Raw genomic sequence first — 15,380 nt, 5'->3', positions numbered from 1 at the left:
AAGGTGGGTACAACTTATAAAGTTTAAGAATGGTTTAATCTTATACCAGCAATTTAGATTCAAGGCAGTCAGCCAGCAGGAGTCTAGCTTGGATTACATTTGTGTTTTATATAAAAGTTTATTATATTCATAAATTACTCAGCATCATAGGTACAATCTCATATGACATTATATTTAGAAATATGACCTTGCGGTAAAGTCAGTCACCTTTGGAGCAATATTTAGCTAATTTCCCAGTGAGCTAGCTTAACATATTTGATATCAACGGATTCACTACAGTCTCTAGATTCATATGATATAACTGGCTTAGCTTTAAAAGCCTGCTAATGCCCTACAAACGTGGTGTATTTAATTTCAAGTAAGATTACTTCCATTAATGTTAAAGAAATAAACTAAGAACTGAGGGGAATAATTGTGTGGCTGAATCTGGTTGAAAGTAAAGTAGTAGTAGGTGGGCAGTCTGAAGGGCAATATTATGCATGGTAGGCAGGTAAAAAGCATATGCTCATTATTGCTACGTAAGGGCAGTGAAATTTGGGAAAAAAAATTTTTTTGGTATTTTGAGTTCGGGTAAACAAAAAGGCTCTAGTGGTTGTCAATTGTCGACTCCAAACTGAAAGCAAACATGTAATGTTAATGTTAAAATGTGTCTCTGTGTTTGTAAAACTAAATATCAGTTCTTGCTGAAGAAATATTAGATTAACTCCTGTAATTATTTATCCAAAACTTTCAGGGTGTAAAACAAAGTTATAGTTATTTATTGCTTTTAATGGGTCACTGGGTAATGCAGGAGTGATTGTAACAATTGTGCAGGGTTGGCTTGAGCTGTGGTGATGGGGCCCAATGAGATATGTTTTCATGGGGACCAGAATTCCTGGTGACGCCCCTGCCTCGAGTGTGATATTGCTTTTATACAACAGATGTACAAGCATCTTTTATTTAATATAGAGTGACAACAGATTATAATTTGTTTGTTCATTTAATGATTTTTTGCTCCGCTGACACAAATAGTTCCGCAACTGCTGGATGTGACAGCAACACATAAACATTTTCCTGCACGCTGCTTGCTAATCTGTGTTAGCTCGGTCTTCATGTTATGTACAGACCAGGTGCTTGGTGTGACGAACATTTAACTCTGTGTTTTTAGTGAAATCAGAGTCCGTTAACAGACACTTTGTGTGATTCAGATGAGTTAGTTTGATCAGACAGTTCACCGCTGCAGTGTGTGTCCACTCACTGGCGTGATCTCCGTGACCTCAAGTACCGTATCAGACAGTGTGTGTGTGTGTGTTGGTGCCTAAGGCTGTGTTTAGTGTCAGACAAGTGTGTCCCTGTCTCATTGCACATCCATGTAATATCTAGTTTATTCCCAGTGAAAGGCAGTTTACCAAAACCTGTCCATCACAGCTGCTCCATCCTGGGCTTCCTCATAACTTTTAGTAACTCCAATGCTACGTGATCCCACTTTCACTCTTACACTAATTAACGGATTTTTAACGGCTGTGAAGCGGAGTGATACATTCGACCAATCAAATTGCTTGGTCGGAACTAACTGTTGTATCATATTATATTCATATATATATATATATATATATATATATATATATATATATATACACATGAGGCTAGCATAAAGTGGGCTTTTATGTAAATGGGAGACTCATGGGTACCAACAGAACCCATTTTCACTCAGATATCTTGAGGTTAGAGGTCAAGGGACCCCCCTTTGAAATGACCTAACTAACTTATTTCACTCCCTTTATTGAGAAGCTTATATGGCATAGCAGGTAGCAATAAACATGATTTTAAAACATAAAAAGGTGTATTAATTACATGCTGATTAATGTGTTAATGATGATAGCCTTACATATATAAACACACACAGATAGATGGATGGATGGATGGATGGATAGATAGATAGATAGATAGATAGATGTTACAGGAAGACAGGACGCAATCTCAGGAAATCAAAAGATGAGTAATAACTGAGGTGACTCATTTCATCCATGCTCAAATAATTTACAGCACAAAACCAGCACATTACATATCTGACCGAACATCCATGATGTTTGATGTTGGAGGACTTTTTTCAGGGAGCAGAGGTTAGATAAAGGAGGAATGCGTGACAGCAGACCTAACAAGGAGACATACAAGAAATAAATGGCGGAGTAAGATTAGGCATTGGGAATGATAGGATGAAAAATGTGTAAGGAAATTGCTTGTGTCTGCATGTCAGTGACAAACATAGATCAACTGCATTTTTTCATTTGTTGTCATCCACAGCACAGTGCTTCTCAGCTGAAGCTGCTGGAGAATCACCAGGTGAAAACCAGACAGGTTCCTCTGATCTGAATAAGGCTTTTCTCACAAGTGATTTCAGGGGAAGTAATGCTCAAGGTGAAGCAGTTCTCCCAAATTCAGACTTATAACTCCTATTTTTAAAAAAACTGCAATTAGGGGATGAGGGCAGGTTGGGGGTGGTGGAGGGGTCACAAAAACCTGTACTTTCCACCAAGACTTTCTGCCAGAGATGCGTGTACGGAACCCTGTAAATTCTGGGTGAACTTTGAGTCATTTTAAGGTATTTCCCCACCATGTTTCTTTCCTAAACCTAACCATAGTACTGTGTATTGCCTAAACCTAACATTTGTAACTTTATGGTAATTATGTAACTGTACGTTAAGGACATTAACTCATTCACAAATTGGTATAATATTGTACAAACTGCTGTGCGTGCATTTTTTAATATATAATACAAACCGTTCTATGAGAATACGTTGCTTGGATATATGAGCATAACCTTTACAGAAGTCAATAAAGAATCTAATGATTTAATATACAACATGAATAATGATGTGTTTAGTATATAATCCAAAAAGAAATAAAATCCTACATATAAGACAAATTGGATGAGATAAGACAAATTGTATTTTTCAGGTTGTTTTTTGTGAAAGTTACACAGATCAGAATTTAAGAAAGTGACAGCAAGACTTTTCAAGTGAGTGCCTAAGGTCAGTTAATTCATCAGCTGACCAAAGGGGAACAATTATGGACTGTTTTAGGAGCAGTCTCCTCCTAGCCCTTGCCAAATCTTTGTTTTCTATTCTCTTTTTGTCCTTTTACTATTTGCACTGTGGGCATGGAGAGAAACAATTCAATTTCAGTTTCTGTATATCTAACAAACATGTCAGAATTGTCAAGATTCTTTATTGAGAATAAAGAATGACTAACTTTGATGTGTCTAAAATACATTGTGGAAACTAAATTGTTACAGTCAGACCGTTAAGGTCAAAAAATTCTCCACTGAAAGCCATTCAAACTGACATTTTTGATCCCATAAAGCATAAAGCATAAAAGTGTGCATTGTATTATTTCTGGGTGTCATTCTGGGCTTTAGCCTTGGAATCTGGAATTTTCACTCTTTTCCACCTGATGATGTAATTTTTACCATATTCGACATACGGAGAAAATACATTCTATTTCCACTAACTGCACTGTCACAATCAATGCAGCTGCTAATTGTTGACATATTCCAGGCTGTGATCAGCAAAAATCCCCGCAAAAAATCTACTTTTCATGTATTATATTGAAAATAATAAATTCATTTTCATCTAAAAATGAAATCATGACAAAAACCTGGCTTTTAAAGGATTAAAATTCTGAATTAATGAATATTTGACATTTGTGATTACGACCGATGTTAGTCAAAAAATAACCTTAATGAAAGTAGAAAAACATATTAATGTACAATATTTTTTAAAGCTTGATTTGGACATGCACATTTTGTGCGCAAAGGAATACAAGTGTGTGTAATATTAAAGGGGACCCTAATGTAACACATTTTCACTTTATTGTGGTGCTGTATGTGGTTTTGTCCCTATCATGCTGCCATAGACAGCAGACGCTCTTGTGCATGTGCTACCAGGCGGTTCGCTCCGTCCTTGCCCATACAAAGAAAACAGTCAATCAAAACAGACGGTGAGTTAACCAACTATTTAGGGTCAAAAAGAAAAACCACTCGTGAGCGAGCAGGTGAAACCTGCACTGACAGTAGTTGCTCAGATTCTGTGCATGCTCAAAACTTGGTTTTCTCCTCCAAGGCTACAATATTGCTCTTGTGGGCAGAGATTTTCTGTGCTCAAGTATGGTTCTGTGTACCTGGATCTCATTTGTGTGTGCGAGCAGATTATTGATAATGACATGACTTCATACATTATTTAGTCGGATGGCAGAAGTTGGCAGAGTTTACAGACCATAACCATTAACGGTATAAATAAGCTGGAAGACACATCTCCACTTTCCTCCACTGTACAACCATCCAACCAACACCCAACTGAACAATCGCAAGCAGCATCACTAAATGGGAGCACAGGGATTGGCACAAACAGCTGTAAATCATGATGAAAAAAAACATTTTACTGCATCAATCAACTAATTAAAACCAAAAAAAAATATTTGGCATGTACTTTGAGGTACTGATGGTCAAATGAAGCCTCATGAACCATTTTCTTTCTTTTCTGAGTCTACTAGGTGGCACTCTCTGTTCAACAAAGTGTTGAAAGCATATAAAATTGCCTTTGCTTGACTTTTTTTTTTTTTTTTTAACAATAGCGCCATCCAGTTGGCTCAGAAAAGAAAGAAAACGGTTCACAAGGCTTCATTTGGCCATCACTACTTTGAGGTTTTAGTATGGCTAAAAACCTAAATTTTGCAAAAAGTTTGCAGAGCTGAGAGAAAAGAAACGGGAAAACATCCGCACTTGTGTTAAATAGTGTTATACCAACTCAGTAATGTCAACTTGTTGTTGTTGGGTGGAGGTTGCTGAAGTCAAGGAGATCCAAAAGAAAACTCATTCTTGGAAGGGCCTGGCTTTTTCAAAAAGTCACATTTTCACACCACATTATAAGTCAGCCCTATTTGATATGTAGTATATATCATCACTTTGACATACATAGTCAGAGACCTGCTGACCTCAGGCAGAACAATGAAGGCTCCAGTCATGATGGTGAGGACGATGTTGATCCCAAACAACCAGCGGAGGAAGATAAAGTAGGAAGCCACACCCGACCCAAAGTGACCTCCACAAGAAAGAGGAAACATTTGTTGCAAATTTCTGACATGTTCCATACACCTCATACTACCATGGATGTAATGGTACACAATCAATATTAATATTATTATTTTTGTCTTCAAAAAAAGCTCAAATTCATCATTCTGTGCCCTGAAAAGGTCTATTCTTATGTAACGTACACCGTTTCTTAGGACCATACTGATAGATAACATTCTGTGATCAAAATGAATTCATGTCTAGGTAAGTCAAGTACCAATATAGTGTGTCAACTGCCACCATGTCCCTGGATGTGACAGCACTTTAAAGATATTCAACTAAAGAAATGATAGCATTTTGGACATAATACAGTAATAGAATTGTGTTAAATAATTCTGTAGAGCAAACATGCAACTCACTTTCGATTTTCTTGATCCTCACTTCCCAGGGAATGAACAGAACCACAATGTTGTAAAGCACACGGGAAAGCTTCTTCAGCAGCTGCAGGAGGAGAATGCAGACTTTAATGAGTGCCTAGAAACTGGTGACCTCTGTAACCTCTGAATGAAAGACATGTCCACAATGGGCAGGAACCAGAATGTGTTGACTGAGAATATATCTGATCATATATTTCGAGAATTGGTTTTATAATTACAGATATCTGTTATGTCATACCTGTATAGAACCTGTTCATGTTCCAAACACAAAAAACATATTTTAATGTTGAATTTATACTCAAAATGTACTCATTAGAATTAAAAAAAAATGAAAATACTTATTTTTCTGTCTATTCCAACATATGGAGAATCTGAACACTAGAAACTGTTATGATTTGGGGGTTTTGTTATACTGTGGATTTTGTTTGGTTTTCTGTTTTCTAGTTTTTCCTTGTTTCTAGTTATTGATGTTCTGTTTCCTGTTTTATTTTGTGTTTTTGCTCCTTGTGTGTCATCTTTGCTTTTTCTCTGTGGCTCAATCCCAAACCGGCCCCTATCCCCTTGTCCTATCCACTCCCCCTCTGTTTCTGCACATGGAGGTTCACCATATTAAGGGCTGTCCCAAACCAATTAAGGCGGAGTGGAAGTCTACTGTTAAACCCTTAAATAGCGAGTCTCCACCAGTGAAGGCTTAAGATGGTCATAGCAGGAAGCACAAGTGAATCAGGAGAATGGAGGAAACAACATACAAAGTGAGTTCTGCCTCTCCACTTTGTCAAGTATTTTAGATTAAGCACTTTCACTTTTGTTTTGCCTCACGCTGACTTTACAGTCCCAGAGAACGTGTTAAGGTGGTAAAAGATAAAACAAAAAAGAGAGGAGAATATTATATGTATATATATATATTGTCCCTATGGTTGCTTGACTTCTAGTAAACCCACAAATGCCTGTATGCATGCATAAACTTCATAAAATTGAACAAGAATATGTGATATATAGCGTGTCATAACGTGTCCATCTGTTGCCATGGTTACAACTGCTTCCTTCTTCTGGTGGAGTACAGAGGACGTCCCATAATCACACCCTCATTTTATACCCTCCCCTTCATTAAAAGTGCCCTCCACAGCTGCGAGTATGACTTGATTTAGAGTGACACTAGGTAGTGAAGTGGGAGTGGGTAGGGAGTGGTTTGGGATTGAGCCTGTCTCTCTCCCTGTCTCTGTGTTTCCCTGATTCTGTGTCCCTCTGTCTCTGTTTCCCTGACTTGTTTTACCTGTGTTATCAGTCTTATCTGTCCTTCCCTTCCCCGTCAGTCTACCCTGCACACCTGTTTCTGTTCAAGTCTAGTTTGCTCCAGCGCAGTGTTTCCAGTCACACCTTCTTTAGTAAACCAATCCCTGTGTTTCCCTCCTGCTCCTGTGTTCACCTACCCAGCTGTGTTTCACTGTCTTGATTAGTTCCTTCCTGTCTATATACCTGTGTTTCCCTTCATCCTGGGTCAGTTCGTCTGTTTTGCTCACCCTGTTCCTGTTGCCTTGATCCTCCGTGTTTCCCTGTGTCGTCACACATTCACACTACAACACGTCACTGTACATATCCACTTTAAATACAATAAAATGTAACTGACACAGTTTAACACAAACACAAAGAGAACAGACAGGCTCCGACTGAATCTATCATCTAACACATAAATATCATTATTTAACAGAAATTTTAAAAATTGCCTATGGAATACCGGCTCATCAATCAATTACTGACGTTTCTTTTTAAATAGTATTCTTTTAGCATTTTTTTTAAAACCATATTTTGTTGTGGGATGTGATTTGGGAGTAAATTCCATTCTCACATTGCTCTGTATATTACTATACCATGGCATGATATAGTTTGGGATTTTGTTAAAATAAAACAACCCCCAGCAGAGTGCCTTGTGGAATAATTGTGTATATCTGTACTGAAGGACAGTTTTTTGTAAATAATAGGCAGTGTCTTTGTTGTTATCACATACCTAATAAATCCCATCAAAGACTTCATCAATCTGTTTTTGACTCCAAACCAACAGACATTCATGTAATTTAAAAACCTTTGTTCTTAACCCACACCACAGTGCCATGCATGCTGCTTTATTCTGAACCAGCTGAAGTTTTTTTTTAACATTACCTAATGAAGAGTTGGACCAAACTACTGAACAGTAATCTAAATGAGACAAAACCAAAGCTTGAATTACTTGTTTAACTGTTTCTTGCATCAGATGTTTTGCACTTTTTTAATTACAGATCAAATGTTTCCCATTTTAGTTACCACTGTCTGTATCTGTTTGTCCCATGACAATTTATTGTAAATAATAACTCCCAGTAGTTTGGTCTCTTCTACCTGAATTATTACCACATTATTTATCTCAGAGACTCAGCTTTGTTTTTGAACATAAAGAGTAGTTTGTTCCTATTACAACACTGGTTGTTTTAGATACATTCAAGATAAGTTCATTACTGTTGATGCAATCTACAACTAACTTCAGCTCCTGATCTAGATTTTTATATACACCACTAATTGTTGCTCCTGCTGAATATATTGTGGAATCATCAGCATACATTTAAACGTGTGCTTTTGTCAGCACCAAAGGAAGATCATTAGTGAGTACAGGAGAGGGCCAAGACAGCTTCCATGAGGCACACGTTTAACATCCTTCACCTTTGAATAACTTACATTAAAATACAGCATTTGCTTTCTTTCACTTAAATAACTTTTGATCCATAATAATGCAGGCTGAGAAAACCATAACATTCAATTTTTTTCAACATCAACTCATGATTAATTATGTCAAAAACAGCTGACAAATCCATTATCCATTTTCATTAACCAGTCATCAGTTATCTGAGGTAAGGCAGTGGCTGTTGAATATTTTTCTCTATAAGAATGTTGGAAATTAGTAATTATATTGTTAGAAAAATAAGACTGAATCTGTTCATAGACAGATCTTTTCATTATTTTACTCAAAATTTGTAACAGACTTATAAGTCGACTATTCTGAAAAGGGCAACTTTTTATTTTTAGGTATTGGGATCACTTTGGATATTTTCCATGTTTGTGGACACACATTTACAGTGAGACTTTGATTAATAATATGTGTTACCATTGGAGCAAACAATGACGCTATGGGCTTAAGCAGTTTACCATCGAAATCGTCAACCCCAGATGTTTTTTTTTTACAGTTCATTAACATCAATTCAACTTCAGCAACACTTACTTTCTTGAATTCAAAGCTACCCTTTTCGTCTTTCATAATATGATCTATTCATCTAGACGATAAATCTATATTCTTTGGCTACAGTGTGCTTTTTAACTTGTCTACCTTGGTAATTTAATAACTATTAAGATGATTTGCTATGTCTACCGGTTTAGTGAGAAATGGTATAATATGTTCTGGGATGGCACTACTGTGATGTTAATAAATGCACATGGTGGGATGATGCTGCATGTGGTTTTTTTTTAGATAACAAAGGCACATGGTGACCAATGCCAGAACGACAACAAACGCACATGCTAGCATGGTTAGGATTAGGCAAAGGAGGCACATGGTAAGGTGTAGAAAAAAAACCTTGACTTTCAGACAGGAAGCAAACACAGGACCCCCACATGAAAGTCCAGAGTTTGTTTAACCCACCAACCAGCCCACCCTATAAAAGCCATTGTGCTCCTCATATTATGCTGTTACTGACAGCATTTAAATGCCATCTTGCAGAGTGATGCCGCCCATCCACATGTCATACCGCTGGCAGATAACACCGTGATCAGTTCTGTGCAGCCACGTTCTCAGCTGATGCCATCCAGCAATGCTTCAAGCGGATGCTGAAGGTGGCTTTTGACTTACAAATCAGCAGTATTTGACCACTGAGAACGGGCTGGACATGCACATCTGTGAAGGCACCATAATGGCTGAAAGGTCCCTGCTTATTCCTCCAGGACAAGGCCGAGCAATGTTCTGCATGCGTTACAACAGCGTGCCTTCATGGTAAAAGAATACAGTTACTAGACTGGCCTGCCTGTAGTCCAGAGCTGACTCCTGTTGTGAATGGCACATTATGAAGCACACAATTCTTCACTGTTTTGATAACTGTACTGGTTCTGTAATACATACAGGATAAAATTAAGGTTTAAATGTCTAAATAAGAGCAAACTACACAATTAAGTTGACACACCTTCGCAAGGTCATCTGTGATTTGAAGATGCTGTCAAGTCTGCTTGGAGGGGTTTAAATAAGCCGCCATTAACAAAGAGGGTAGCTGACTTACAGCGGAAAGTTTTACATGGGATACTAGCAGTAAATGGCTTCCTTCTGTAGATAATTAAGGTGTGAGTGATGAATGTCCTTTTTGTCCTGACAAAGAAACAATGTTTCATTGGGTAAGCATCTGGTACAATTGTTCATGATGTCGGAGGTGTTTTTTGGAATTTAGGAGAGGTTTGACCCAAGCAAATGTGAATTCTTCACTAAAATAAGTCTTTCAAATACAAATGTAAACTCATGAATTTTATCGGGGCAAAAAAAGATGGCTGTGTCTGTAAGCAAGAGGAGGAAGTTTGGTGAATCAATAAAAACCGATGTAAAGGTAATGTTTGCAAGGGTTGTGAAAGCAAGAATAATGTTTGATTTTAATTATTACACAGAAAATGGAGGTGAATATGGGCTTATGGTGTTGAGCTGTGCTCCATAAAAGAAAATCAATATGTTTTTTCTCCAAAGTTAAAAGTATTGTATTTTTCGAAAGTTTGTTTTAAGAATTTAATTATTTAGTTGCCTGTGATATGAAGGTGTTTGTATTTGTAGAAATGGCTTTTTGAAAAATCGATGGAATAAAGTTACTTTAAAAATCACTTCTCTCTCTCTCTCTCTCTCTCTCTCTCTCTCTCTCTCTTTCTGAGAACAATGGGACCAAGAAAAATGCAAGGAACAGTCATGAACGACAAAACCCCATGAAGGATTTTAACCCTGACAAATGATATTCCAGTCTTGTCAGTGCTGTTGTTATTTTTAGATGCATTCAGGGCATAAGTGTACACAGTGTCTTGTTAAGTGGGAGATGTTCACATTTTAGAGAATGTTATCAATACTTAATGTAATTATATGACCCTAAATACCCTTCCAATATCAAAGGCATACTATGCAAGATATTCTAAAAACAATATAAAGAATCACAAAAAAGTAATCATCACGAATGACCCACTGTCAGGCTGTGGTCGTGTCAAAAAAAACAACATGGGTGGCAAACTCGGGACTCTCACACAAAAGTCAGTTGTTTGTGGGATCCATCCACCTCCCCGCTCATCCCCCCTATAAGCGTGCTTGTACTCCCTATATTTCGTGGTTACTAGCATCATTATTACCTGATGCTGTCCTTCAGCGTGTTATGAGCATGCAAGCGGTTTCTTTCAGCAGTGCTCTCAAGTGACGCTGCCTGTGTACATAGCATGTGGCATAGCCTGGTGCTATCTGCCTGTCCACCAGTGTATAATATTATAATAACTATAGCGTGTTCTCATCTGACGCTGTTGAACTGCATTCCGGTTGGATGTGGAAGGTGCCTTTTGGCGTTTGGAGAGAATGGGCTGGCTGAGAATACGGCCAAACAAATGCCGTCATGGTGTTATTATATGTCAGTGGACTTACCACGTCTGCATCACTTATTTTGGTGTGTTCAGGATGTCAGCCCTCAGCTACAAGTAGCTTTATTGAAACACAGCAAGCAGGTTATACTGTTGTCTCCATCTCTCTCCTCTGCTCTGCGGGTGCAAGCTGCAGGTCTGTGTGTGTGCATGCACTTTAGCTGAATTCACACAAAATCCTGCCATGCAGCAGCATCTTCCTGCAGGAATGTGCCAAGGTCTGGGTGTGTTTATTCATGTTTTCGAATGGATCCACCATGAAACAATTAGGAAAATAATGTTTTGTTTCTCTGATTCATTGCTTGGTTCTTGTTAATGCCACTCCCTCAGTCTGGTTGAGTTGTGGAAGAGGGGCCAAGTTTGAATGTTGAACATGCAAACAGTAAACCACAAATCCTTTATATTGTGCAGAATGTTGTTGCTATGGTATTAGAGCTGCATCATTATTGTGTAAACTGGCCTGTTGGTTGTTTTTGAAATGAGTGCGTTTGGTTAATCAGATTTTTATGATGGTGCAAAAAATTATGTGTTATTAAATTTCTGAAAAACCTTCTAAACACACGTCTCATTTATTTTGCATAATTTTCAATCCATATTATCCACATAAGAACTGAAACTGACTGTGAAGCTCCTCATATCTTATGATGGGATGAGGAATAAAATCCCCAGATGATGATTATTAATCAAGATAAGGGTAGTGGGACCAATAATTCTGATTTTCAATTAACTGGGGACCAGACTGTAAAATGAATAACTCATCATCTGACTGCTCACTAAAAGTCAATTTATTCTAATGGGGCCCGAGCAGCCTGAACATTTTAATTACATTGAGCTATAACAACAGGCCATAAATCCACTCATGCTGCTGTGCTACGGCTGCATCATTTGCTTTCTCTCCATCTGTCTGGAGTGCAGCACTGATAGCACTGAGACATAGAAAAGTATCAAAGTTAACATGTGCATGTTCTGCTCACAGGTGGAGAGAAGCCTAAAATCAGAACTCAGCTACATGCACAGAGAAAGTCTAATGTTTTATTATTCTGGCTCTGATGGTGAAGTTACTGCAGTGCAATGGAGTAACACAAAGAAGCTCCTCTTAGCATACAGTCAGGCACAATCAATGTAGATGGCTGGTGTGGCTGTGGCTCAGAGGTAAAGCGAGTCGTCCTCTACCTCGGCCACCAGTGTGTGAATGTGACAATGTAGAGTGAAAGCGCTTTCAGTGGTCAATTAGACTAGACAAGCACTATACAAATACAATCCATTTACCATTAATATATGGCTGTACAAATTTCACTGAAACTGCCCAAAGTGACAAACTGGGAGATAACAAGTCAGCCAGCCCGAACCATCTTCATTGTTTTTAACTTCACATTCCTGCAGCACCAGTCTTTGTGTGTTGTGGAGAAAATCTGGGCTCTCATTTGTAAAACAGTGCGTAGGATTCATGCTAAAAGTGTACTTGTTGTCAAAACCGACAATGGGCCGCGGCAAAAAATATTTTGATTATTAAACAGTGCATAAACCTGCCTATGCACAATGTTGTTTGAAATATCTCAAATCAACTTGGAACTGTCAGCACATTGTTCAGCCTCATATCCTGCCCTCTACACGCCCACATTCAACCATTAGCAGTCAATGCAAAGAAGCTCATGAATTCCCCTCCCACCAGCCCTCCAGCTCCTTATATCATGTTGCTAAAGGCAGCATTGCAACCTGACGTGTATCATGCAGTTGAGCAGGGTGCTGTCCGGCCTTCTGCCAGCATACAATAACACCGTGACCGGCTGCATTCTCATGTGATGCCTTCCAGCTGCATTTCAGGTGGATGAAAATGGTAGCTTTTGGCATGATGGTGTCATACCAAAAGCATTGTCAGAGTGACGGTATCATATAAGTTTGGAATGAGAATGGGCTGGTCCATTCGTCCCATCCTTATTAACAAGATATCTCAAGAACACCTTGAGGGAATTTCTTTTCTTCACAAATATTCACTTGGACTCAAGGATGAACTGATTAGATTTTGGTGGTCTAAGGTCAAAAACCTCATTGTGACATCATAATGAAATACAAAAAAACACTTTTCTAGCTTTTTTCAACATCATAAGTCAGGATAATCTTGGGTGTCCACCTTGAAACTGTACTGATTCTGTAGATCTGTGCTACCAGGGGGAGATGTGTGTGAAGCATTCATGTTTTCACAGACATGGATGTAAACTATAAGTGCAACTGAACTGGTGCACAGAAGCAAATAACTGTATGGTGGTAACTCTAGTTTAAGTTTGTTACAGCGATCATGGCCTGCATTTTGATAAGAACTCCGCAGGGATATAAAGCCTTATAATTGTGTGAAAGCCATCCTTGGCTTTACTTCCAGACTTTGTCAATTTACACAGTCCATATGCGCAGGTGCTAAAGTTGTGTGTGTGTGTGTGTGTGTGTGTGTGTGTGTGTGTGTGTGTGTGTGTCAGCTATGGTGATGTCCCCAGTGCACTCTGTGTGTGCACAGTCGTGTTCACACAAAAACTATCTGAAAACTAAACTCGTTCTTTGTGATAAATGAACAGAATTAGAAGACATTATTAAAAATCATTGACGCTCTGTTCTGTAATTCTATAATGCTGTCTGAATTGCGCATTTCATAAACAGCAGTGCGCTCCACAGCTGACCATGAGTGTCAGCAGCACACAGTCTGGCTCTCTGCCCTGTGCTCCGGGAGGAAGGAAGGTTTTGATGGTGACACAGTGCTGATGAAAAATATGAGTGTTGTCTAATGTGAGATTTTAGTTGCCTTAAAATATTTTTACAACTGAAATGTGCCTATGGATTTATGGCACACTTGCACAGATATTACTTCTGGACTGAATGTTAATGATACCATGGATCTAAAGTAGCATGTGATATGAAGTGAAATCAAATGCATGAGAGACATCATTATTTATATAATGCTGTATAATGCTTTTCTGGTCATGCTGACCACTCAAAGCGCTTTTACACTATGAGTCACATTTAACCATTCACACACACACATACACACACACACACACACAAACACACATACACTGGTGGCCGAGACTACCATACAAGATGCCATTAGCCCTGCTATTCCATTTTTAAACATTTATACACACTCACACACTGATGGAAAAGCCATCAGTGGCAATCTTGCCCAAAACGGGGATCAGTTTACCAACCTTCCGCTTTGTGGACGACCCACTCTACCTCCTGAGCCAGAGCTGCCCAAATGATGCCTCTCACCTTTATTTTTTACAGTCTGGCTTCAATTCATCACCTAACCATCTGTGTCACCAGTTTCCCCCTGTCTCCGAATGTTCGTACACAAGGGCCAGAGTTTCCCTACAGGTGAACACATTCTTTAGTTAAGGCGTACACCTCTTTAAGGCCCTGTTTTGTACTGTAATGAATGAGAGCCCATATCTGTTCAGATCTATCTTTGCAACATGGTACATAAACACATAAGTCCTTATTTAAATTTATCTGTCTCTGTGGCTGCTGGAGATTTAGAAAAGATGGGTTAATTTCATGTTGTACCCTGATGGGACCAAACCACCATGCTCAATGAGAACACCAAAAAGGGACCTTTGAGAACATAAGAAAAATTGGTTGGTCAGCGTGGTAAAAGTCACTTTGGTTGTTTCATTTCTTCATACACAAAGAACCCTTGAAGGTAAATACAGGCAACATTGTACAAGAGAATATTGTAATAGTGGACTACAAACTGTCATTTTTTACAAAACTTTACGTGAAAGTAAATGATAGTAAATGATGGGTGTGTACATACATCAGCTCCTGCAGTCTGGTAGCCTCTGGTTCTGGTCAGGCGGCCCTCGTACTTCAGAACAATCTCTCTGGCATGCCTGGGAAACACAGACACACATTTACTCACACACTGCACTTTTTGTGTACTTTCCTCAAATATTTACAGTGTGTGTACTTGTACACTTCCAATACTACCCAATTATTGTTATAAACAGTAATAAAAAATGAATGATAAGGAGTTCAGAGTTGGAGGTGTCCTGATAGAGATGAAAATAAATGAGCTCAATATCAGGGGAACCTTAGTGTGACCGTGAATGCTGGCTCCAACAACTCTCTCATTCTTGTCAGTCATCATTTGGGCTGTTTTACTATTTAAGACCATGAATTGTAAACTCAGGCGGTATTACAGTAGATCAGGATATCAATATGTTTTTTTATGCAGTCATGAATACAGG

At 38.5% G+C, this 15,380-nt stretch overlaps 1 protein-coding gene across 1 annotated transcript in view; it reads right to left on the bottom strand.

The window, feature by feature from the left end:
• The window catches only part of tmc3 (transmembrane channel like 3), a 49,873-nt gene that overhangs the window by 27,293 nt on the left and 7,200 nt on the right, over positions 1–15,380 (bottom strand). Inside the window, exons 3-5 of the mRNA XM_088081478.1 lie at positions 14,948–15,023; positions 5,467–5,548; positions 4,972–5,078 (exon numbers count right to left, since the gene is read on the bottom strand). Coding sequence (XP_087937604.1) covers positions 4,972–5,078; positions 5,467–5,548; positions 14,948–15,023 — 265 coding nt within the window. The remainder of the gene's footprint in view (positions 1–4,971; positions 5,079–5,466; positions 5,549–14,947; positions 15,024–15,380) is intronic.

The sequence above is a fragment of the Plectropomus leopardus genome, chromosome 1, assembly GCF_026936395.1.
Source record: "Plectropomus leopardus strain MGB_pleo_1.0 chromosome 1, ASM2693639v1, whole genome shotgun sequence".
NCBI classification, from domain to species: domain Eukaryota; kingdom Metazoa; phylum Chordata; class Actinopteri; order Perciformes; family Serranidae; genus Plectropomus; species Plectropomus leopardus.
This window is presented reverse-complemented; position numbering and strand designations above follow the sequence as displayed.